The 26,123-nt window shown below is 46.0% G+C and overlaps 1 protein-coding gene across 2 annotated transcripts in view; it reads left to right on the top strand.

Moving 5' to 3' along the window:
- Window positions 1-25,766, top strand: part of ACOT7 (acyl-CoA thioesterase 7) — a 68,474-nt gene extending 42,708 nt beyond the window's left edge. For both annotated transcript variants that reach the window (XM_055001490.1, XM_055001491.1), the window contains exons 7-9: window positions 5,711-5,827; window positions 17,443-17,627; window positions 25,032-25,766. In XM_055001490.1, the coding sequence (XP_054857465.1) occupies window positions 5,711-5,827; window positions 17,443-17,627; window positions 25,032-25,136 (407 nt within the window). In that variant the 3' untranslated portion in view covers window positions 25,137-25,766. The remainder of the gene's footprint in view (window positions 1-5,710; window positions 5,828-17,442; window positions 17,628-25,031) is intronic.
- Window positions 25,767-26,123: the final 357 nt, after the last annotated feature.

Here is a 26,123-nt window from a genome sequence, read left to right as displayed (position 1 = left end):
GTGCTATACCTCTGAAGATGCCAGTCACAGCTGCTGGCGAAACGTCAGGAACTACAATGCCAAGACCACGGCTATACAGCCCGGAAAATCCACAACCACTATCTGTATTGGATTCTTACTAATGCTATGTCTTTATAAAATTGTATTTATTTACCCTAGGGCATTGTTTATGGAAATGTCCTTGAAACTGTGTAATCCGCCTTGAGTTTCAGTGAGAAAGGTGGCCTATAAATGACACAAACAAATCAATAAAATAAATAAAAACAAAATTCCCAACCTGGAGTTGGCCACCCTACCAGGATTGGTTAGGAGGACCCTGTCCTGTCTTGGACTCTGATCTCTAGAGTGCAGTTGAACAATTGCTCAAGATGTATACTGGAAAACAAGACATGACCAATCATTTTTAGGGTTTGCATACATGCACACGAAAGAGAGAAATGGGGGGAAAGAGCACTCCAGGGGGAAGAAATATGACCACACTCCTTTGACATGGGTACAAGGAGATAACTTTGTTGAAAACGCATGTGATAAAGCCTGCAATAAAATTCCGTGTTGCTGGTGGGTAAATAGTACCATGCTGGTTCGTGGTTGTTTTTCCACACTATTTTGCACACTGTTGCAGATTTTCGAAATCCATCAGTAGTCTGTCCCCCTGTCCCCATTGTCGCTTACTGTCCTCTCTACCTTCACAGACAAGAAACGTCTACTCTTTGCCTTTTTCGTTTGTTCCCTCAAGTTAACAGGAATTAAAAATACCTTGGAGCAACTTTCCTGGCAAATGAGTATCCTACAATTTGGTTGTCATCTGTGAAATGACAAATCTCATTTTCTGATACTGAGCACAAAATTACCGAGAAATGCCTTGGTAATTATCCTTCATCTTTGGGTGGCAGCCAGAATTGTCTATCAGACGGTGTCTGTAAACCTTGGGGGGGGGGAGATGGAAATTGGTAGAAAGGAGGAAAGTAGTTGTCTTTGCACAGGGCCTCTATTGGCCTTCCATGAAATGCGTGAATGGCAGGTGAGCTGAGGGACTGTTCTGGAGTCATGGGATGGACAATATATGCTTATGTGCTGGCTCTTGGTGTTCACGAATAAGAAGTCTTTTGTGCTTAAAAAAATATCTGGAGAAGCCTAAGATGCAGGGCTCATTTTGAGGGTAACACGCAGGAACGCAGTTTCGGCAGTTCCCCAAAGAGGTCACATATCAGGTGGACCCGCCCACCTGACTCTCAGCCATTTAGGCCCGTTTTGGCCTGGATTGGGGCCGAAACAGCCTGGATCAGGCCTCTGACGGGTGGTAGATCACTCTCCCGCTCAGCAGCGGCCCGATCCTGACCATTTTGAGCCCCTTTTCAGCCATTTTCAGCCCCTTTTTGCCATTTTGGGCCCAATTTCGGCCCTGAATGGCCAGGATTGGGTCCAAAAGAGCCAGGATAGGTGATGCCAGGGGATGTGGCATATGCAAATCAGGTATGCCAATGACACACTTCTGGTGATGTCAAGGGGCATGGCATATGCTAATGAGTTATGCTAATGAGTTCCTCCAGCTCTTTTTCTACGAAATGACCCCTGCCAAGATGAGAACCGATTTGAGCTGTGTGATACGTTCGATTCCAAAGTGTTTGCAGGGACTCCACCCTGAAAGGTTCTCTGCTGCAGCATTCCTCTTTGACCGTGCTGCTCTTCTTTTTTCTGTCCCACAGAGCATAGGTGCAAATCTAAGAAAGAGGAGCGGAGCTCTATCCTAGGCTCTTTTTCAGACTTGCTCCCAGAATCTTTCTTTGTGGTCTTGCCATTTTCAGGGCTTGATCACGTTAGGCACCAATACGGAGCTGCCAGTGAAAACAGCATCCCTGCAAGACCTCAGGAGCCATTTTTGGTGTACCAGGTAGCGTGTTGGACTAGGCGAGGAGAGACCCAGATTTGCATCAAATCCCTACTTTGCCATGGAGGTTTGCTGGGTGATCTTGGGCTAGCCATTTGCTCTCGGCCAACCTACCTCCCAGGGTTGTTGTGAGGATAAAATGACAGAGAGAACAGCGTAAGACATTTTGGGTCTCCATTGAGGAGGAATGCCCGGGTGTAAATGAAGTAAATAAATAAACTTCTCCCCATAATGTACGTATTGGGAAGAAGTGGGTGATGTGATCGTGTGACCTCCGTGGCTGATGGGCGAGGGATGTGCGGCGATGCATGACACGAGCGCTTGCACGTTATGGGGAAGCAACACAGCTTTCTCCAAACCCTGTTGCTTTAAAAGCAGTAAAAGGAGCTAGAAAGGAAGTCACGGTTTTTGTGAGCGTGAGCTTTCCAGGATATTTTTAGTAACTGTTAGCTATTCTGTCAGTAGAGGCTTGCGACGCTGCCCTGCTTCAGGCCAAGCGGGGCTGGATCTCGATGGAATACCACCCAAAGCAATGTCGTATAATAAACTGAACTCGACAGACATCTTACCGCTAAACCTTAAGACGGTTTATTTGGTAGCATGGGTGGTATATAGGGATACGCCCTCGATGCCTGCAGCTTGGGTCTTGGGGCAGGGGAGATGGGGGCATAGAGGACCCTGTCCCCCGTCACCATGATCACCCATACTGTTTGCCGGGGTTCTGATGTTCTCCGTTAGACTGAACTCCTATTTCTGCTGTAGCATTTAGCACCTTGACTGCCTCTTCCACTCTTTTCTACCCTGTTCAGCAACCAAATGCCCCTTTTTGTGCCTTCTGCCGTATCACTCCCAGTGTCCCAAGAGATCATTTCTCTCTCTCTGAGAATCATCTCTGGCTCTGGCTCTTCCAGCATCTAGTCCTATCTCTGCAGTAACCGAGGCTTGATTTGTACACACATGTGTGGGAATGAGATAGTGAAATGCTGAGTGCAAAATGCACGGTGTCACTTTGGGCCGGCTACAAGGGGAAGGTCACAATTTTGGGATGTTCCCAACTCCCTGCAAGTAGAAAACAGCAAACAGAGGGAAGTAGAAGCTTTCTTCCTGCTCAGCCAGATTTCTGTTCTCTCTGACGCATTCAGAGGGTAGCCCAGAGGGGACGTAGTACGTGTCCCTTGGCACATCTCAAGCATACACATTCTGAGCACTGTAGTTCACACTGTTTCCCCCACCCCATTCTCTGACAAGGGTGGGCCTGTTGTGGAGCTCTGTGAGCTATGCACTTCACAGAGTTTCATTCCTAATGTGGGTGTTGGGGGGAAGGGACAGAGGGAGGGAGCGAATCACAAGAGAAGGCCATAACGCTTCAATCGAATGTCAAAGCAAAAGGCTAAGAGCCAATAACGTGTGTCTCTAATGCCCCCCCCCCCGCATTCCATCTGGTAGTGACTTCAGGTCATCCTTGCACATCCAGATAATAATTCTCTCCCCCACATCCCTGATTCTAGGTTCCAAGCTGTAGCACCGAAATGACAAGCGCTACGTCTCCCCAGTAATCATTTTGTTTCTGTCAACGGACTGCCATGACACAGGCTTCGAACTGCTGGGAAATCTGTTACAACGGGGGAACGCTGATTGAATGCCAGCTTTGCCTCTCGGGCAAAGTTCCTCCTCCTTTTGCCAGCCCTCACTTCTCCTTTCCTTGCCCCCCCCAAGCTGTCCTACCTGCAGTGACGAATGATCTGCTTGCCCCCACAATACTTGCCTTGCCTGAATCGAGTAGCACAATTTGCGGCCGAATGCGGGGCGGGGCGGGGCGGGGCGGGAGTGGGGGGAGCTCCTTTCATGTTCCACAACCTTGCAGAAAGAGGCAATTGAAGCCTGGAGAAAGAATGCAAGTCTCCTTTGATCAGACACTGTACTAAAAAAAAACCAAAATCCCATTTCCCAGGGCCCTTAATATTTCATTGCCGTTAATGCTCTTGTTAAAACCACTGACGCTGTCTTTGAAGGCTTTACTCCCCGTTAAGTTATCAAATCCAGCAGTTTGAAGTTAAGATGCGGTGGTTTCTTGAAGCCAGTCATGGGCTGCTCGATGCAGGTTGGCACTCAGTTAATTCCAAAGGCCAGATGTGCCGGGGCTCAGTTGCACTGGTGCAGTCTCTGACCTGAAGCCCTCCTCCTTCAGTCCCCTGAGCTCAGATGTGTGGCTGTTGGGGCAACCCTCTAGGGATGGAAAGACCACCACACCTACATTTGTAAAAGGGAGGTCTTGAGGTTCTCCAGGTTCCAGGGTGAATGTCTGGGAAAGCCCTGGATGAAATCAATACTTGGTGAAACTACATGGTGCCATGCTTTTGTCATTCCCTCAGTTGACTTGCCAGTATAATTATAATTGTGCTTATAATAATAATATTTGATCTATATACCATCCTTCAGGACAACTTAACACCCACTTAAGAGTGGTTTACAAAGTATGTTGTTATTATCCTCCCGACAATCACCCTGTGAGGTGGGTTGGGCTGAGAGAGCTCTGAGAAGCTGTGACTGACCCAAGGTCACCCAGTTGGCTTCAAGTGGAAGAGCAGGGAATCAAACCCTGTACTCCAGATTAGAGTCCTGCCGCTCTTAACCACTACACCAAACTCTGCTAGACAGATTAGTCCCCCACTCAGAGTGGTGAACAAAGTCAGTGTTATTATCCCCACAGTACAGCTGGGAAGCTGGGGCTGAGAGGAGTGGCTTACCCAAGGCCACCTGCTGAGCTCACAGCAGTCAAGGGCGTCGAACCATCAGAGTGCTGATTCTCAGCCCGACCACTTAACCACTACACTACAGCAGCTCTGGGGAGGTGATGGGCTAATCCTCCATCATCATTGTTCAATTCTTTTGTAAAGTGGTGTCAGTTATAGGTGAGTTCTGTGACTTGGAGATAGTATAAAAACTCTTCACACTTATCTTGGGAATGGATCGAGTCCCTGGGTCCACATATTCATCAACCAGACCAAGTGTAACCACCATACCTTTGAATCTGGCATGTGCAACACCCAAAAGGGTGAAGGTTTGGGGGGATGCTTAAGTTAAGAAACAAAGAGTCTTCTTGCTACTTAATGACAAAGCTTTAATTTAACATCAGTCTGCGCTCTGCCAACTTGTCGTGATGTCCCTCTGTAGAAACCCACAAATTCAACTGAGTGTCAGTGGAAGCCAAAACATATGGACCACTAACGAAAGATGTTGCAATCCTCCTTTCGGAGATTTCACCAAGCATTTTCAAGCTTGTATTTTGTAGTCTTCAGAACTAGAAGTTTGCTTGGTTTTAAAGCCAACTTGAGATTCTCAAGCAGTTAAATTCTGCAGGCTGTACCAAGTTCTGTGCTTGCATAGATGATTGTAGAATTCATTCTGCAATCCTGAATTTGTCTACGAGCCAAGAATCAAGTAGGCCCCAGAGAGATCAAGTTTCTGTCCCTCTAGAAAATATAGGATGAAATGAATGGGTAGCCCATTGCTTGCAGAGGTTGGCATTCCTCTGGGTATGCTCTGGATTAGAGTTGCCAGCTTCCAGGTGGGGCCAGGAGATAGAATTACGACTGATCTCCAGCTGATGGAGATCAGTTCTCCTGGAGAAACTGGCTGCTTTGGAGGGTGGAATCCATGCCATTATATTCTGCAGAGGTCCCACCCCTCCTCAAACCCTGACCTTTCCAGGCTCCACCCCCAAATCTCCTGGAATTTCCCAATCCAGAGTTAGCAGCTCTACTCCAGATAGCAACTAGTGACACCCCCCACTAAGATTGTCCTCTCTTTTTTTTTTTGCAGGAGTGACCATGAAGCTGATGGACGAGGTTGCTGGAATTGTCGCCGCTCGCCACTGCAAAACCAACATAGTCACAGCATCAGTGGATGCCATTAATTTCCACGAGAAGATTAAGAAAGGTACGTACGGCTTGGTGGCAAGAGGCACTTCTTACCTTTGCCTTGTTGGTGCCATATTCTATCTTGGTTGTGTTTTAATCTGAGCCGTGACTGCAGGTACAAAAAACTACTGGGTTGATCTCTACACTCACGTACGGTAAACACCCCGGGCGTGGTTGACCGTGGTTTAGGTTGGAGGGGCAGAAGCATATTCTGGCTTTTGTCCTTCATTTTTGCTCTTTGGATTTTTCACCACGTTATATAAGAGGATAACTTCTTGCAAAACTGTACCTGCTGTAGGCCATCTTTCCCTGGGAATTGCAAACACGCAAAGCCAAACGCGTGGCAAGTGGGTGGGCTTCTAACAGAAGCGGTGCTTATTTCATGCTGAACGGAACCTAAAAATTCCATGCCCTCAGAAGCCAAATCCTGCACAGAGTGAAGTTTCCTTCTGTTGCATGTATGTGTTACACGAATTAATCGTCGTTTTCATCGTTTCTCTTATTTTGCATAATTTATTGTGGCTTTGCAGCTTACAAGGAGGAGCTAGGTGCTGTGGAAAGCCCCAAATCCCCATGCAAAACTGCTGGAACTCAAGTTCGGCTGCTTCTCTTACGCTTCACTAGGCATCGCCCACACATTTTCCAGCATATCTTTGGCAGTCATTAGGGTTGGAAACTTTTTTTAAAAATAAATAAGCAAACGGGAAAACTGAGATTCTCAGGGAATTGAATTCTGCACCTGGCATCATATTCTGTTTCTTTCCCCCTGTACTTCCACAGAATCCCATATTGTTTACACGGTTCTGACTTCCAGGCCCAATTCAAGGTGCTGCCTTTGACCTTTAAGCAGGGCTTTTTTTCTGGGAAAAGAGGTGGTGGAACTCAGTTGGTTTCAGCACAGGGGGCAACTCTTGGCAGGAGGTAGTGCCCCTGGTACCACATGTGCAATGCGCAAAGTCTGTGCACGCTCCCAGGACCACACAATGATGTCACTTTGGGTCAGCTGGAACAAAGGGAAAGTTTTTTAAAGTTTAAATCGACCTTGGCAAAAATGGTCACATGACTGGTGGCCCCTTGGAGGGCAATCTAAACTCCCCTCTGTCTGGAGATAAGGGGGCGGGGGCCACCAGCCACGTGACCATTTTCAAGAGGTGCCGGAACTCCATTCCACCGTGTTCCGGCTGAAAAAAAGCTCTGCCTTTAAGACCCTTTATTGTTAAGGACCTGTTTAAAAGACACCTACCTGACCTGAGATCTGTGAGGAATCCTTGCTAAAAGAATCATAAAGAGGGCCTCTTCTGCCAATTTGATGTAGTGGTTAAGAGTGCGGGACTCTAATCTGGAGAACTGGGTTTGATTCCCCGCTCCTCCACTTGAAGCCAGCTGGGGTGACCTTGGGTCAGTCACAGCTTCTAGGAGCTCTCTCAGCCCTACCCACCCCACAGGGTGATTGTTGTTGTGGGGATAATAATGACATACTTGGTAAACCACTCTGAGTGGACATTATGTCGTCCTGAAGAGCGGTATATAAATCCAACGTTGTTGTTGTTGCCTCAAGGCTCTAGGGAGAGTTGCTGGCTGGTCTATACAAACGGGTACATCTCTGGAAGTTTTAAGCAACATATATGTATGGCATGCATGCTCCCAAATTAGCAATTTGCTACTCAGTGGTTTTGTGATGTTTTCATATTAACTTATGTGTGCATTTTTAGGCTGCTTTTCTCCCTGGATGGACCCAAATCAACTTACATATGTATTGCTGTTGATTTTATTCTTGGTTATGGTGAGTGAGTGAGTGAGTGAGAGTGAGAGAGAGAGAGAGAGAGAGAGAGAGAGCGCTTCCTTTGCTCTAAATACTCTGAGCATTGCTGGAAAAGGCAACAGAAAAGTTAATAAATATCTGCATTCAAGCTCTGCAGTCTGATCCTGCGATACAATCGCTAGACTTTAAGAAAAACAAGAACATTCTTGTTACCCACTGTAGGGACATGGGGCCATTAGTTTCATCATAAGGCTCCAAGTCCTGCAGCTTGTGAAATGACATGTGGATACAGCTGCATTTGCCCTGACCTGGGTAGCCCAGGTGAGCCTAATCTCTCAGAAGCTAAGCAGAGTCGGCCTTGGTTAGTAATTGGATGGGAGACCTCCAATGAAGACCAGGGTTTCAGAGGCAGGCAACAGCAAACCACCTCTGTTAGTCTCTTGCCATGAAAACCCCAGCAGGGGTTGCCATAAGTCAACTGTGACTTGAGGGTACTCTCCACCATCATATCTGCACTTATCTCTTCCATCGCTGCTGCTATCCTGTTCCATTTCCCATTGCCCCACTGGAGTAGGAGTCCCATATCCCATTGCCTTGCTGAAGCAAGAGTCATTGTTTCCAGCAGTAGCTGTGAACGCAGAGTGTGAAGGCCATTTTATCCCCAGCATTTCACACTCCGAGGTACACTGCCTTTCAGCACGGAGGTTTTGTTTGCAGTTCTTGGCTAATTGCTAAGAGACCTTTTGTTCGTGAACTGTTGATTTAATTTTGAGTAACTGGACCCTGGAGCCCTTTTAGGGGATTCTGCTCAGGAGCAATGACCCAATTGCATTTGGGTCAAAGACAGGGCAGAATCCTCACACACACACCCCGCAGAGGGTGATTGGAGAGAGCAAGCGGCAAAGAGTGGATCAGGAGGCTGCCCGTTGCATCTCTGCATATGCCATGTGGATTTTTGATCACAGGAGCCTTCAGTTATTTAAATTTTTTCCCTCGCTGCTCACAGTTTGAGAGAGACTGTTATCAGTCTTGATTTTGGAGCAACACAATAAAATATCCCTCCGGTGGAATCTTGCACCGTTGTCCTGAATCTCACTCGGTACAGTTTAGCCTTGTGTGGTAAAGCATGCGCTGCTGTTCTGGCAGCGTCAGCCACAGTAACTTCTAAAGGCTGGATTGGATTTTAAAGAGAATGTGGGTCAGAGCAGCTTACCCCCGAGTGGAGAAAAACTGTCTCCCGAGTAACCGACTTTTCTAGTTCAACGTGCTGTTTTTGACTGCAGTGGAAAAATCCCATGAAAAGCAGCAGCAATAGTTCTTTGCAGCCCTACTTTTCATTTCCTTCCATTTGAGCCACTTGCCGTCCTCAAAGTGTTTGGGGTAATCAGCGGTCTGCTGTGATCTAGTAAGGTAAACTTTTTTTTTTTAACAAAACCTCTTTCTCAGTTCAGCTATTTATTTAAAATATTTTTATGCCTCCTTTCCACTCAAACCAGGGTCCCCATACTGACAGGAACGGCACAGGTCTTCAAGACTAACCTTAGTTTTGCACGAATGCAAAATCTGCTCTGCAAACCATTCCCTGGGTTAAAATTGTTCAGGTTATGGTTTGCCATGAGCATAGTCAGCATTCAGCAAGGCAGGTGAGCCGTGTCAAAGTTGCCACAGCCACAGAGTTAATGCCAGAGCATGCCCTTTCCATGCAGATTCAACCCCTGGCATCTTTCATGAATGGGTATCTGGCATTGGGACAGGTCCTTCTCTGAGATTCTGCTGCCAAACAGATTAGACAGTTCAGTACAAGGTAGACCAATGGTAAAAAAGTAAAGGTAATCCCCTGTGCAAACACTGAATCATTACTGACCCAATGGGGGGACGTTGCATCATGACGTTTTCTTGGCAGACTTTTTACGGGGTGGTTTGCCATTGCCTTCCCCAGTCATCTACACTTTACCCCCAGGAAACGGGGTACTCGTTTTACCGACCTCAGAAGGATGGAAGACTGAGTCAACCTTGAGCCAGCTACTTGAACCAGGCTTTCACCAGGATCAAACTCAGGTCATGAGCAGAGCTTGGGCTGCAGTGCTGCAGCGTACCACTCTGCGCCATGGGGTGATGTGATAAAAGGCTGCATCGTATGTTCACATGCTGTCAGAGACTAAAAAGGTGCATCATATGTTCACATTGCCATATATTTGAATTTTTTTAAATCCAGTTTTTAACAACTCATAAATCTCCCAAATGCTGCTTTTTTTTGCCTTTTGGGGTCAACCGGTGAAAATGTTTAGATTGTAAATATGAACAAAGTTGAAGTAAGACCACCTATTCCAATGTTGTCACCCTGAAGTGGCTAAGACCGTGGCTTCCCCAGCCCTGCCATCTGCAGTCTTTCAAAACTGGGGCTGGATCTGGGACCTCCTGGAAGAAAAGTGTGTGCTCTGCCCCAAGCTGTAGTCCCCATCCAAGTCTTACACGGGCAAATCATCTAGCCGACTTGTCCAGAATAGTTTGCTCTGCACGGCTCTTTGGCTGGGGTGTTTCCCACTCTTGCAGTGTGAGATAGGCGTCGTGGACAGAACATGTGCTGTAACGAGTGGGTATCGGTGGAACTCTCCTGGCCTTCCTTGTACCTTTTGGCTGCTCCTGCCTTAAAAAGAGTCAAGTGCAACTGGGGGCCAAACCAGACTATGTTGGGAATTCTGAGTTTGAAGCTAATAGCAATTTTAAAAGACTGATTTTAAATGTTAACTCTTAAGCGTGCAGGGCCCGATTGACATCAGAGGCAGAGAGGAGCTTAATCTTCCCCCCGTTCTTTTTTCCAACCTAAAATTGGAACTTCAGCTTCTCCTGCTCTTTTCCCAGCTTAAAATCACTCTGGGAAGCTATAATTTGTGATGGACTTAACTGCCACTCCCCCTCCCTCAACACTATGATTTTTGTCTGAATGGCATGCCCAAGAATTAATTTGTTAAATTTCTGGGAGCTCCAAACACAAAGCACGGTGTAGTGTGGTTTGGCTTTGAGAAAATGGCAATCCAGGCTTATTTGAACAGTTCCAGATCACCTGCATCTTACTTGAGCCCGTCCTGACACCTGTCCTTTCATGTCGCTCTCATTGGTCCTGAATTCAAGGAACTCTCCTGTGTGCTCTACCTCCCCTCTGCTCTTTTGATCATGCATCACCAAGTGATGCGGTGATGTACAGGGTGAAAGGGAGAAATCCCCTCAAAGACATTCCGTTCGACTTGGGAGATTAGAAGAAAACACCCAAGGGCAGAAGTCTGAAGATCAGCATGTCCGAGCCTGATGCGGAGTGATTGTTGGAAAGGAACGGATAAACAGCTCCCCCAACCAGCGTCCTGTGATGGCAAAATAAAGTCGATCTGAGGAGGGGGTTTGAATAACTTTATACAGTTACGAGAGCATAAATCGGATGCAAACCCCACACAAAACATACTTTATTTGGAGGAGCAATGTTGTTAAAAGCCAACGAGATTAGGAATTACTGTGTTCAACAAATATGGAGTGCAGGCTGTCGAGGCGGATATAAATCTGGGATGCCCAACGTCTCCTGCCTTGGGGAACAGATTGCCTCTGGCCAAGGCATTTCCAACCAAAATATTTAGTCTTCCACCGTATTCCACTCCATTTCACTGGATCTGTGGAGACTTTTGCTTCCATATCTGAATCAGGCTCTTTTGTATGGAGAAGATAGGATGCCTTGTTTTCCTTTGCCATCTGTTCATTCGCATCAAGGGCTGCTTCCCTCAGCTTTGTGGCCAGTGCCTGGAGGGACGACGGTCCTTCCAACTAAACAGAAGTGTGGTGTGTGCCTAGCTAAGCCGTGCAAAGGTTTCGAACGCTCTTTCTCAGGGGTGGATATGGGGAAGAAGCGGCTTCCTTTTGCACCCTCCCACACACCAGGGCGCACAGTAAGGAATAATTGCTGCTTGTCTGTCCCTTTCCTGAGGCGAATTCGTACCAGAAGTGACAGCTCACCAGCTGCAAGAGACTGGGGTGGACGGCGTTCGCAGCTGAGTTTAAAATTACATGAACCCTGGGACTTGTGTTTCTCTCTCTCTCTCTCTCTCTCTCTCTCTCTCTCTCTCTCTGTCAAGCCTTTTACCATGACGGTAAATGGGCATTTGGGCAGAGATGCACGTGACCTTGGCTATGGCCAGCTAGGCAGAGGTCCTGTGGGCCTTTTCTGCTATGAAGTTAATAAAATGTGAGCATTTCTCCCTCCCCTCGCAAGCTTAGCGCGTGCCGCTCGTCAGTGATGGGAAACATTTTGTGTCACTGGCCATTCAGAGTCCTTTCTTTTCCTGGCATTTTCATCCGGCCCCTTTCTCTTAACCGGGTCACCAGATGTACGGCTTAACCCACCCTCCTGTGGGAAGAAACACTTAACTAATTTGGTGGAGAGGTCAGATAGACACTCGTAAAGTCACAGCCTGGAGGGTGGGTGTGATGTATTTGATTCTGATTCCAGTTTAATTTGAAAAATACTGAATTTATAGTAAACAGTACAATCTTACAGGAACAGTATCTGAGCTCTGTAATGACTGCCTCCCAGTGCTGGTTTTTTACTCATGGTTGGCTTTCTAAAAAACCTTCCTGGAGGGCCTTTTTGGTAGTCACACCAAAGTCGTGGGACTCCTTTCCCAGATAACAGATGGGATTATGTTGTTAGCTTATTTATTACACTGATTTTATCTTCACTTTGTTGAAAGATGCAAGCCACTGTATTTAAATGGGGAGACAGGTTAGCAGTATTTTAATGTAAACTCAGATAAAATGAAATAAAATGAAAATGCATTCACAACTGCATCCATAATAAAAAAAGGTAAAGGTAGTCCCCTGTGCAAGCACCGAGTCATTACTGACCCATGGGAGGGACGTCACATCACGGCGTTTTCTTGGCAGATTTTTTGTTACGGGGTGGTTTGCCATTGCCTTCCCAAGTCATCTACACTTTACCCCCAGAAAACTGGGTACTCATTTTACTGACCTCGGAAGGATGGAAGGCTGAGTCAACCTTGAGCTGGCTACCTGAACCCAGCTTCCACCTGGATCGAACTCAGGTCATGACTCGTGAGCAGAGCTTGGGTTGCAGTACTGCAGCTTACCACTCTGCGCCACGGGGCTCTTTATTTTGTTAAATGAGTTTTGTTATATTGGGACCATTTAGGATTCCCTTTCCTCCAGTACTAGTTTGGATATATTATACAGTATTTCATTTCCCCTTTTTCTTCAGTTTCACAAGGTCTCACTGAACCCAGGACCCTTTAAGTGAAATCCATGCTTTAAACAGAGGGAAGGAGGAATTTTTTTAAAAAATCTACAGTGCAGATTGGGGCAAAACTTTTAACCGTTGTTGTTTGTTTTGTAGAATCATAGAATTGTAGGTTTGGAAGGGACCTCCAGGGTCATCTAGTCCAACCCCCTGCAGAATGCAGGAAATTCAGAACTGCCTCCCCCTCCCCACACACACACCCAGTGACCCTTGCTCCATGCCCAGAAGATGGCAAAACACCATCAGGATCCCTAGCCAAACTGGCCTGGGGAAAAGTGCTTCCTGACTCCTAAAGTGGTGATCGGCATTACCCTGGGCGTGCAAGAAGGAACCACAGTAAATAAGCACTGATGTGACCCTTCCTGCCCTCCCTCTCATGATCTGCCCAGGTTCACAGAATCAGCATTGCTGTCAGATGGCCATCTAGCCTCTGCTTTAAAACCTCCAAAGAAGGTTGGTTATAGCTACAAATAGCAGGGCTAAAATGGCACTGACTTTGCAGCGGTAGAGGGTGCTCACGTTGAAAAATAGTTTTTGAGTACCATGACTCCCTTTGCCTGCTTGTCCAAGGAAGCTTCTATCTATGGGCTCTCCTGCTCTCTTTATGCCGCCCGAATCGATCCTATTATTTCAACGGCTGCTCTGTTTTCTCTCTTTCTGCCAGTCAAGACAGGGTGATTCATAAGTAGTGTTGGTGGGAGGAGGAAGGGGTCACCCCAACTGGAATCGCCAGGAAGTGCACAACTGGGAGCTTGGCCTAGGTTGTTATATCTTTCCCTGAAGGCTAGCGAGAGAAAGTTAAAAAAAAATTGCTTCAGGCTGATAATCTCACGTGAGGTCTGGCATGTATGAATAATAACATTGGATTTAATAATAACAACATTCGATGTATATACCGCCCCTCAGGACAACTTAACACCCACTCAGAGCAGTTTACAAAGTATGTTATTATTATACCCACGACAATCACCCTGTGAGGTGGGTGGGGCTGAGAGAGCTCTGAGAGAGCTGTGACTGACCCAAGGTCACCCAGCTGGCTTCAAGGGGAGGAGGGGGGAATCAAGTCCTGCCGCAGTTAAACACTACACCAAACTGGGTCACCCCGACAGTACTTGCACGTCCCCTCGGGCACCATGTTTTTTCAGTGGCTTCAGTTCATGCCGTCAGCTCTCTGGTTGTCAAGCTACGGCTGTGCACGTGGGCGCCAGGCCATAACCCGGTTGCAATAGCTGGGCTGTTGTGACCCAATAGAGCTCCGTTTGGGATCCACTGCTACAGCTACATCTTCACTGCAATCGCCCGGTGAACAGCTGGAGTTCTGTGCTGGGGGAGGGGCCCTGCGCTGCCTGCTTTTTTCTTTTTATCCAGATGCCAGAGGAGAAGGGAGAATTCTTCCGTTCTGGAGCTGAGACGTGTTTGCTTTCCATGCTAAAGAATCCACTTCCCTTTTTCTTCCTCATCACAAAAGAAGCTTGAAATTACAGATAATAGCCCTGCTTAGCCGAAGGAACCTGCTGTTTCTCTTCTAAATGTCAAAGCTGATTAGGTGCTCTTCTTCCATCACAGAGCGGTGGGGAAACCAGCTGACTTTGCTGTTCTTCTATTCCCCCTCGTCTTTTAACGGATATTTATGTGCTGCTGTTCTGTGTTGTTCACCCCCCCCCTTTTTAAAATTTGCCCAACTCTATTAATTTGAAACCTGATGAGTCAGATTATACCTAAGTGTTAACCTCTCCAATGTGAGAAGTGGTCCCTAAAGTGAGTCCACTTCTCTTTAGGTGTATTAATCTAATGAACGTACTTGGTGTACTATGATAGGTCCAGGACCCCCGGACCCCCGTTTAGGGATGAATATGTATCCAAAATGCACAGGAAATCGTTCAAGATGGAAGTATGGGACAAATACAAGGGTATCCAAGCTTTTTCGTCCTGTGGGCACCTTTGATTCAGACACAGGGAGGCGGAGCCAACCATAAAATGGCTGCCACAGGAGGCGGGGCCAATCACAAAATGGCTGCCACGGGAGGCAGAGCCAACCACAAAACATTAGGGAGTGAGATTCTTCATAACTGATAGTAGGTCTTTCTCACTTCAGTCAGAAGCTCTGTTTAATGGGATGCCTTTTAAAATTAGCATATTTAAAAATATTTTCTTGAATAAACACAAAATAAGCATACATATTGAGTTAGCTAAGACATGCTCATCTGGCAGCATCCATCTTCATTTTGCAGCTCTCTAACGCACTTAAGGAAAAGGGGGAATGCTTCTTTTCCAGCTATCCCTTTGCATGAGCCCTTCTCTCACGCCAGGCATTTTTTACCGGCACGATTACTTGTAACAATAACAGTTGGTGCTGAAGGGTTGGAGAGAAATTCTTGCACACATGTACAGGAAGGGAGGTAGCCTGGACAGATTTTGATAGGAACATAAAATGATTTTTGAAAAGGGGACAAAATTTAATGTAGTGACATTATGATCAACTTCCACCTGAATTATAAAACTGCATTAAAATCTGATATAACTTCAATAGAAGGTTCAGTGAGGTGCATTTCTCATTTTAGCTGTGTTACTGTTGGGGAAAAGAAACCAATGCTCTTAGGCAGTTGTAGATTTCCCACTTCACTACTAGTCTGAGAAACAACTCAAGGCAAAGGTTTATTTAGCAATAAGTCTGGTGCAGTCAATTAGCAGTAGAAAAGAGCAAGAGTCCAGTAGCACCTATAAGACTAACAAAATTTGTGGTAGGTTCTGAGCGTTTGTGAGCCACAGCTCACTTTTTCACTATTCTTGATCTTTTCTACTGCTACAGACAGACTAAAACGGCTACCCATCTTGATCACAGTCAGTTAAGTAAATGAATGCATACAGGAAAGCATCAGCACCTGTATTTTGTACCTTTCAGTCGACATTAAAAAATGTATACAGTTCATAAGATCTCATACAGTTCTGTAAACGAACAGACAGTTCTTACAGACAATCATGTTGAGGTACATGATCTTCTGAACAAGGTAGACTGACAGGTCATAGCCAGCATTTAAAAGGAATACAATAAAATAAAATCCTGGATGGCACCATTCATTTCATAACATAACTGCGAGAGAATGCCCAAGGCCAGGGCTGAATATCTACAGATGTAAACAATTCTTAACCTTCAGTGTATAGTGGAAGTAAATTCGCTGTGCTTTTTTTCATGGCCTCTGTGTTATAATGGTATAATAATAATTGCAGAAACAGAAATGCAAAACATAAAGTGTAAGAAGAATGTTCTCACAGGCTTTGAGCAGGCAAGATCAATTGAATTTTAATTGGAAATCAGGGGGCTACCCCAAAATTCATCTAACAGTTACCCAGTCATGTTTAGTCTGATTTAAGTCGCACTGTTTTTAGAATTTTAGGACTCAATTGCCACCTGGAGAGCCCAATTAGGGCTCTCCAGGTGGCAAACAACAATGAAAAAGATATTTAAAATCCATTTAAAATCCACTTGAAAAACAGTACTTACGTAGAAAAGCAACAATTTTAAACAAACCAGGAGAATTACAAAGGAACCACCCGATAAAATGGTAATGTCTTCCCCCATTGGTGGTTGAAGGGAAGAGACAAATCTTCCTGGGAAAGGAAATTCCTCTGGGAGAAACTTTCTCACCTCTGTCTCTCCTGTACCCCAAGAAAAAAAGAATAGTGGTTTCAGTATTCAGACACTATTATTAGCACTGTCAGCTTTATACCTAAACGCGGTGGAGGTGAAGAGAGCCCTCAAGTCAGAGTTGACTGATGGCGACCCCTGGTGGGGTTTTCATGGCAAGGGATGATCAGAGGTGGTTTGCCATTGCCTGCCTCTACAAATTTGGTCTTTGTTGGAGGTCTCCCATCCAATTACTAACCAAGGCCGACCCTACTTCTGAGATCTGACTAAATCAGAGCCAAACTACAAGTGATGCCTTACACAGGTTGGACACTTGTCAGCTTCCCTCAAGTTTTGATGGGAAATGTAGGCGCCCTGGTTTTACAGCTTGGCTCTCCATTACAGCTGCAAGACCAGGATGCCTACATTTCCCATCAAAACTTGAGGGAAGCCGACTAGTGTCCAACCTGTGTAAGACGTCACTTGTAGTTTGGCTCTCAGGCTCACCTGGTCTACTCAGGTCAGGGCATACCTAAACAGAAAACCCTCAACAAGCCCCATCTAGCCCTTTCTAAAAATACGGCAGGTGCTGGCAGGCACTGTTTGGCCCATGGGCGCCAGGTTGGGGCCCCTGAGCTACAGAAATAATTGATAAAGATAAACATTTCTTGAATATTTCATTTGCCCATTCTCTCTTAATTCCAGTTTGTCTTCTTCATATGTTCAACTAATCTGTTGGTGTTAAGGGCATGTAGATTCTTCCAAGCTGCACTGAAGTCCTGGGTGACTATAGTTCTAGAACCTGTACAATTTTACACCAGCCCAAAGGTCTCAGAAAAGACTTCGTGTCTCGTGTGTCAAAAACTGCTTTGTGTTTCAGAAAATCAGGGTCTCTGGCTATTGTCCCCTCTGAGGGAGGGCTTGGCTAACCAGCTCAATTTTGTCCTGCAGGCAGCGTGATCACGATTTCGGGGCGCATGACTTTCACAAGCAATAAGTCCATGGAGATCGAGGTTTTTGTGGACGCCGACCCTTTTGTGGACGAGTCTCAGGAACGATACCGTGCTGTCAGCGCATTCTTCACCTACGTGTCCCTGAGCAAGGAAGGGAAGCCACTCCCGGTCCCACAACTGGTGGTAAGCACGGCAGTTCTGTCTCTGTCCTAGGTTGGTGGAATTCTAGTGGCTCTTTTTCTCCTTTGGCTCAAATTCCTAGATGACTCCAGAGGGGTAAGCGTCCTAGGAAAACACACTATTTGTGACAAATATGTTCAAGCAAACAAGAACCCCCCCCCCCCCCCCGGGTAGCATTTCCAGATGCATTTCAGTGTATTTAAACAAAGCACAAAGGGTTGTGAACACCCTCTGGGAGAGTGTTTTTCCCCTCAGCTTCCAGGGTGGAAGGGTCACATGAATCCATTTTCTTGTTTATAAAGATACTGTGCCTTGCACAGTTCAGTTTCTTATGCATTATCCCTAAGGATTTTTTTACTGGGCTTTGTCCGGCAAAATCTTGTTTTCTTACTTCAGTGATGTGTGCGTGTGTGGTGTGTGTGTGTGTGTTAAATTAAACTGAAGACAGGTAGTTGTCTTCCCCTGCTCCCCAGCTGAAGGGCCATTTGCAAGTAAGTGCTACACGCTCATCCTGCTAGCCCTTTTAAACACATTTGCAAGTTTTTGTATTTCAAAAACCTGCCAAATATGTTTGACAAGACAGGGTTGGGGACGCCAAAAATGCTTGCACACACCATGGGATGAGGGGCTCCTTGTATCTCAGTTCCAGTTCTCAAAAATGGTTGTCTGTGACTTTAAGGTGAGACTATCTTGGCAAATGCTTTTGCCGATGTAGCACAAATACAGGAGCAAAGATCCAGTGCAGTGTAGTGGTTAGAGAACTGGACGTAGAATCTGGGAGACCTGAGTTTGAATCCCCCAATCTGCCTTGGAAGCTTCCTGGGTGACTTTGGGCCAGTCACACACTCTCAGCTTAACCTTCCTCACAGGGTTGTTGTGAGGGTGAAATGGAGAAGGAGGTAAGCCACTATGAGTCCCCATTGGGTAGAAAGGCAGGGTATAAAATGAAATTTAAAGGGGCATTAGTAGAATAGTATCTGACCTTCTCGTGCCTGCCAATCCTTCCCTTCAAATGTTCTTCTCCTCTGAACTCAGCTGGACTCACTTCTGTTTTCAGAGGGGAAGACTGACCCTTTTAAGTTGCTGAGAAAGTTCCTGATGGGTTGCTTCTCTAAGACAAGTTTGGAATACAGTGAGCCCCAGGGCTTTTTTTCTGGGAAAAGAGGTGGTGGAACTCAGGACCGCACAATAACGTCACTTTGGGTCAGCTGGAATTTTTTGAAGTTTAAATCGCCCTTGTCAAAAATGGTCACGTGGCCGGTGGCCCCGCCCCCTGATCTCCAGGCAGAGGGGCGTTTAGGTTGCCCTCCGCGCCATGCAATCTAAACTCCCCTCTGCCTGGAGATCAGGGGGCGGAGCCACCGGCCATGTGACCATTTTCTAGAGGTGCCGGAACTCCGTTCCACCACATTCCAGCTGAAAAAAAGCCCTGGTGAGCCCTAGAAGTGCATCACCACAAAGACCATGTAACTTGGACCCAAACCGAGCCTCTCCAGTAACCCCTTGTTTGGTCCAAGCTGAGCGGATCTTGGGGTTCTGCCCGTTTCGGCTTAGCTTGTTCCTAAGCTCTTTTAAATTCATCTGCCTCTAGGTGGGAACCAATTAAACATTGCCAGGGGGCAGGGGTTGGCAGGGTTGCACCCTTCCCCTTCTTGCATGTCTGTCTTACTCTGGAAATACCCCTCTGCTTTTGCCTCGCTTGGGTGAACATGGTGCTGGGAGCCTGCGCTCTTCTAAATGTGTAATTCTGTCTTTAGCATCTCTGGAGGCTCTTTCAAATTAATTTTTTTTTAATTGAAGGTTTTTAAAATCCGCTTCCTCCAGCTGCCTTTTTGATATTTCAGATTATAAGCATCTTGAAAGCAGCCGTTTCTAGTCTTGTGTCTGAGGCCCCCTCTTTCCTCCCCTGGCTGGCTTTCCCTACCTGCTATTGTCAATTCTACTTCCCCGTTTTTGGTCTATTTTTAGCTCCCTTCAGCTAGGCAGCTCTTTTTGCCCAGGAAAGCGGCTGAGCGAGAGAGTTGTTCCTCGATTAATATGTTATACCTTGTCAATTCCCCGCTGCACCGATCTTTTCAGCGTTTCAAAGCTCCGTTTGATTCCTGCCATCAGAATAGCATTTATATAATTTGTTGGTCCTACGTCTTTTTCCCCCCCTTTCTCGTTGTTTGTTTAAAGCTCTCGTGTTCTGTGATCCGAGTTGAATGTAATTGTTTCGTTGTGGATGTTTTCTTTTTGAACGTGCTGCCTGAAGAGAGGAGAGCTTTGCTTTTCTTAACTCTGGAGCTCATTAATGCTCTCTTAGAGTTTCAAGATCAGCTGCTTGGCTCGGCTTTTTGCATAGCTCCCTGCTCTTGCCGGAGGGAGGCTGGGCAGGGCTTGCCAAGAATCTCATTTATCTATTTTCCATATATGTTCCGAATCTGATTTCAACAACATGCAATAAAAACAAGATTAAGGAAAGAATGGCGTAACAGCGCTATAAGAAATGTCAATCAGCCAGCCAGAGCAACAGTCCACCTTGGGAGGCCTCCCAAAAGTCCCTCCAAAGTGAAAGCCAAAAGGGACCATTGTTCCATGCCACAGCTTCTAGGCCCGACAAAGAAATCATTTTTGTTACTTAACTCAAATACAGAGATGTGTTACAAATGCAGATTTTTTTTAAAAAAATCTCTGTTCTCATGCAAAATGACTTGCTGGTCAGTCGGTATTTAAGAGGGTTGAACTTGGACTGAAAGAGGTGGGTTCAGACGCCAAGAAGATTGCTGGGATCCAATGAGGTGGAGCCGTCTAATCAAGAGTCTTGTTTCCAATGGCAGCTAGCCCCTGCACCTAGGAAGCACTCAAGCCGAGGAAAAACAAAGCTGCCAAAATACTCTACATCCTACAATAGCCCTGCAGAGAAGATTAGCTTATCAAGAACCAACCCATATGCAAAAGAACCTCCTCAGGATACAGTAAAGCCTCCCTCCATTAGCATTCCACACCCTGGGAAACTCTTACAGGATGACTCAGCCCAAACCCACCTTCCTGAGTAGATATAAATTACCTGCCAACATCTTCTCCACACTGCGACACTGAGAGATCTCTGTCTTTTGGTGCTACACCTCTGAAGATGCCAGTCACAGCTGCTGGCGAAACATAAGGAACTACAATGCCAAGACCACGGCAATACAGCCCGGAAAATCCACAACAACCAAAGCTGCCCTCCCTTGCTGTTTGTCACCCTAGGGAATGATAGTCAAAAGCACACTGCCTATGGATGTGGAGATTCTGTTTGACTCTTGGGGCCAAATAACTACTGACCCTCTTCTCCATGAATGTGTCTATTCCTTTTGAAAACCATCTAAGCTCCTGGCCATCGTCACTTAGGGTTTCCAACATCAAGGTAGGGTCTAGAATTCTCCCAGAATTACCACTGATCTCTAGACTACAAAAAATAAGTTCCCTTGGAGAAAATAGCATCTTCAGAAGGTGAGTGCTTTGTTATACTGTAGAGTTTAGGAGAAACAAAGAGGGTGGATGCTCTAGGACTTCCAGCTCTTCTATGGTATACCATAGAGACTAGGAAAAATTGAAAGGACAGATCGAGACAGGGATGGGTCTGCTGTGGGCTGGTGTTCTGCCGTGGATCGTCAGAGTGGATGTCTCTCTTAATGCTGAGGAGCACCTGAAGAGAATTTTAAGAGGTTGCATAGGAGAAATGGAGCATAACTAGAAAGCCCATGATTGCACTCGTACAAGAGAATTTGCTAGCAGGTTGTATCCATTGCCTTACCGGGTGGCCCTTAAGTCACAGTTCGCATCGACTTTGTGGATAAACACAGTACAGAAACGTGACTGCTCCATGCCTTTTAGATACTGATGGCTATTAATCTGACCTAAAAATGGAGCGGGGAGGGGGAATATTGGTTATTGTTTGGAAGCCGCCTTTTTTAAAAAAAATGTGGGGAGTAGAAGTCAGGCATACTCTTGGACATTTGTTCAAGGTGTGGTGGATTTTTAAAATTTATTTATTTATTTTCTATTTTTTTAATTCCGCCCTCCCCACATTTCCAGCAGGCTCAGGGCAGATTCCTTTGCTTTTCTTGCCAGTTTGGAGGCCCAGGAAGGAATCTCTTTTCAGCGCCCGCTTGTCCTTTTGCCTTTGCGATCAGCTTCCACCAACTCTCAAAAAAATCTTCTGCTGTGCAGCTATTTCTATAGCAACACCTAACATCTGTATGGAATAGCGCCGGTTGAAGAGAGGCTACGTTGATCCTCTCCTGGCACAAAAGAGCCGTTAACTTGAGTCAAGCATCTGTAGAGTAGTAGCGGGTTGTGTGTGTGTGTGTTTTTTTAAATGCCTTAGAAGTCCAATTAAAGTAACCTTCCTGTAAACATCACAGGCTGGCAATCACAACCTTGAAGAATCGCTGTGACTTAGTACAGAGACCTTTCCACAGGGGCCAGTCTTCCTAGGCGAGCAGCTGCGTAATGCTCAGAAGTTAATTTGAGAAAATAGCTTGGCTCAGGAGTTGAATGTTGAGGTTTGGTGAATGGGGCAACGTCACTCCCACAATGCGACTGTCATTTGTGAAATCTCCCTTTCTTCTTAACCTCTGGAGAACAATGCCGGGCCGCTAAACGTTCTCAGAATATTGTGTTCTGATTTGCCTGAACTAATGGGCCTACCTGTGGGGCTGGATTGTTGTACGATTTGACAGAAGACCTGTATCCCCTGTTCCCTGGAATGGACGACCTAGTGAGGACCGCGTAGTCACAGGTTGCTAAATCAAAACTCGGCTCATTTATCCTTCCATAGATTTTTAAAGAGCAACTTTAGGTCCCATGCGAAGCGCCGAATATGTGGTGGTGCAAAGCGCCATTAAGTCATAGCTGACTTATAGTGATCCCTGTTGGGGTTTTCAAGTCAAGAGACGAACAGAAGTGGTTTGCCATTGCCTGCCTCTGCAACCCTGGTCTTTGTTGGAGGTCTCCCATCCACTTACTCACCAAGACTGCCCCTGCTTAGCTTCCGAGATCTGACAAGACTGAGCTTGCCTGGACTATACAAGGAGTGTGTCTTTCCCTGACTTTTAACATGCTGTCCCACTGTTCCAGCACCAAATGAATGACAGCTCAGATCTTTTAACAGCAAGCCTATTTAGGTAGAAAACGATGGGAATCCACACAGTTTGCCTTTCATCGAAACTTGCATTTAGTAGGTTGAGCACTGGCAAAATATACCCCCCTCTCCTCTCCTCCACCCCAGTTTAATCCAAAGCTACGCAGAAGAGAAGCAGAACTTGTTGATTTCCCATAACTGTCTGGACTCTTCCTAGGATGCGAGATGCATTTTTATTCTCTGCAGCTGCCTAATTTTCTTTTATCTCCTTTTTATGCGGGAGCTTCTTCTGTTTTATCGATATTATACGTCGTGAGCAGACTCAATCATTTTTAACAGAGAATGCCATGTGCAGGTGTTCCCAGCGGAGCCAACAAGAAGTGCAGCTGAGCATTGCCGGGAAGGGGTGGGGGAGGTTGATTAGAGGAAGCAGTCACTTTGTCTTGATTACTCAAAGCCCCTAACCAGTTTTATCCAACACCATGAAAATATTCTTCTAGTTCTCTATACGAACCTTTATAAATGGCAGTAGGGAAGCCAGGGTATGGTGCTGAGGTTTGGTCTTTGAATGGGAAGAGGTTGGGATTGGAAGTATTTACAACTTACTAAATTATTGCCAGATAGATTTGTTTTTGGAACCCTTGCTAGTACACTTAGGATTTGCGACTCTTCACTTGTTGACATCCTTAAGGGTTTGCTTTTAATGGAAATTTTCAAAGGATTTGGCAGTGCATTGAATGCAACTCTGCAGTAGGTGCACAAGGAGGGCACTGGTCCTTGCAGTCTTCTGCAGAGAAAAGGGAATCAGCCCATCTTCAGCAAAGCTTGTTCACATAAAATAAACCATGTTCCTGGAAGATGTGAAAGAGTACATCTTCTTTGGACACCTGCCCAGTAAGGGGGGAAAGGGGACTCTTGCCCCGAGATCATTCCTTGCAACTGATGTTCATGGTTATCTGCGTTTGACGCACACTCAACAGAGCAATGCCAGCATTCTCCTCCTTGACTACTGCAATGTGATCTGCACGGGGCTCACCTTGAAGGCTATCCAGGAACTTCATATGGTGGCAGCATGACTTTTGACTGCAGCTGCCTGTGTGGACCAAATTGGAAGCCCGTATTAAGAGTTCCACTGGTTACCAGGTAGCTGTAGAGCTAAATTCAATGTATTGGTATTTATCTTCAAACAGCTGTACAACCTGGTTCTGCAATATCTGGGGAGTGCTTTTTCACGTAAGTTTCACTCACATGTGCTATGACTTGAGCTCAAGAGATGAAGCCTTCCTTCAGGTGCCTCAAGATGCTGAAAATACTGTTTAGGGTGGTATAAAGTTCCCTGCACAGAAAATAGACTTCCGGAAGTAGGGTTGCCAGCTCTGGGTTGGGAAGTTCCTGGAGATTTGGGGGTTGAAGCTTGGAGAGGATGGGGTTTGGGCAGGGGAGGCACCTCAGCAGGGTATATAATGCTATAGAGTCCATATTCCAAATAGCCATTCTCTCCAGGGGAACGATCTCTCTTGCCTGAAGATCAGTTATAATTCTGGGAGATCTCCAGCTACCACTTGCCCATCTGCTCTGTACATAGGACAAACCAGCCAGCCTCTGCGCAAAAGAATAACTGGACACAAATCTGACATCAAAAATGGCAGTATCCAGAAACCAGTAGGAGAACACTTCAATCTACCAGGACACTCCATCAAGGACTTAAAGGTCACCATAGTTCAACAGAAACATTTCAAAAACAAAATCCAATGGGAAGCTGCTGAACTGGAATTCATATGTAAATTTGACTCAGTCAGACTTGGATTGAATAGGGACTCTGGGTGGTTATCTCATTACCAGAAGTAACTGCCTTCAGGCGTTCCATTCAGATTCTGCCATGGAGGGGAGGGGTCACACCCAACCTGGATTACACACTCCACCTCTTTCATGATTTTTGCAACTGCTTTGCATTTACATGGCCCTCACTCCCTGCATTCTCTCCCCCCTCCCCTCACCACTTATATATCTCTGCCCGGTTTCGTCATACCCTCCATGCAGCTGATGAAGAGAGCTGTGGTTCTCTAAATCTTATGCTATAATAAAGTTGGTTAGCCTTAAAGGTGCTACTGGACTCTTTACACTTAGAGGTTGGCAACCATACCTGGAAGAGATACTCCAGAGCTCTTTTCAGAGAAAGAACAGTTTGTTTTACTGGGCATTTGGATTTAAGGATGTAGGGATGGAGAGGAACTGTGAACGGTTTTTAGATGCTTTGTAATTACATATTGGTGTTTGTTTGTTTTTTGTATGATTGACAGGTTGAAGCAGAAGATGAGCGGAGGCGTTTTGAAGAGGGGAAGGGCCGCTACCTCCAAACCAAAGCCAAGCGCCAGGCAAAGATGCAGCCACTGACTCAGCAGTGACATTGCAACAGCATTCACTTCCAGGAGACAGTCAGCCGTCTGCATTTACATTAGAAATCCTCATTTCAGCCAGATCAAATGCAGATTTGACTGGGGAAGAAGGGGGGGTCCTTGGAACACCGCCCCCCTTGTCCCTCAGCTCTCTGGAAAAGGCTCATCTGTCATCAAGAATTGTAGTTTGTCCAGTCGGGACTCCAGGAAAATCCCCAGGAAGTCTTGGATGTAGATAGGAAGGTCTCCTGGGCTGTGGGAGGGGAGATTGGGGAGGGGGGGTATCACGGCCTGCAGTTTCGAAGGCTAGCTGCATGAATGAGGGCTGGTGCTCATTACCAGTTTTGAAAAGAAATTGCCTTGAAAATCTCAACACACATACATATGAATCAAACGTTTGGATGTTTAACTGCAGGAGCATGGTGGTTATGGTGTTGAGTCTCTCTAAATTTGTCCCTCTTCCCCCCCCCCCCCCAAGTACCAGAGCCTGCTGCAAGGAACAGAGGAGCTGTTAGTGGAGCCCTGGCATCTTTGTAATGACGTGTTTCATTCCCACTTCTGTGAATACAAGAAGCTGCTTCTTCATAGTTGCAAGCTTTAAACGCTGCTCAGTATATCAGGTTGTCTCTCTTCATTCCATTCCACTTCTCTTGAATATATATATATATAAATATATATATGTATGTATGTATCTAATTTATTTAAGGAATATTGTGAATAAAGGCTGTCTGCCTTTCGGCTCAGTGAAATCTAAGCGGCTGTCAGGTTCTTTATCATTTCCAAAATAATTTCAGCCAGATGAAGTAGTACATCTCACCAGCGTGACCCAATGACCTCTTCCAGGTCTCGCTTTCATATAAATGGCATGGTTGCTTCAGTTCCGTCGGCTGAGGACACGGGTGTTCTTCTGTCGGCTGGTGCCTCTCTTAAACTGGGATTTGCAACTGAGCTGCTTAACAAGGCAAATCCAAATATCCTGAGAACAAGAACCCGTGT

This window comes from Eublepharis macularius, chromosome 17 (assembly GCF_028583425.1).
Source record: "Eublepharis macularius isolate TG4126 chromosome 17, MPM_Emac_v1.0, whole genome shotgun sequence".
NCBI lineage: Eukaryota > Metazoa > Chordata > Lepidosauria > Squamata > Eublepharidae > Eublepharis > Eublepharis macularius.
The sequence above is the reverse complement of the archived record's forward strand: the minus strand, read 5'-3'. Positions and strand labels throughout refer to the sequence as shown.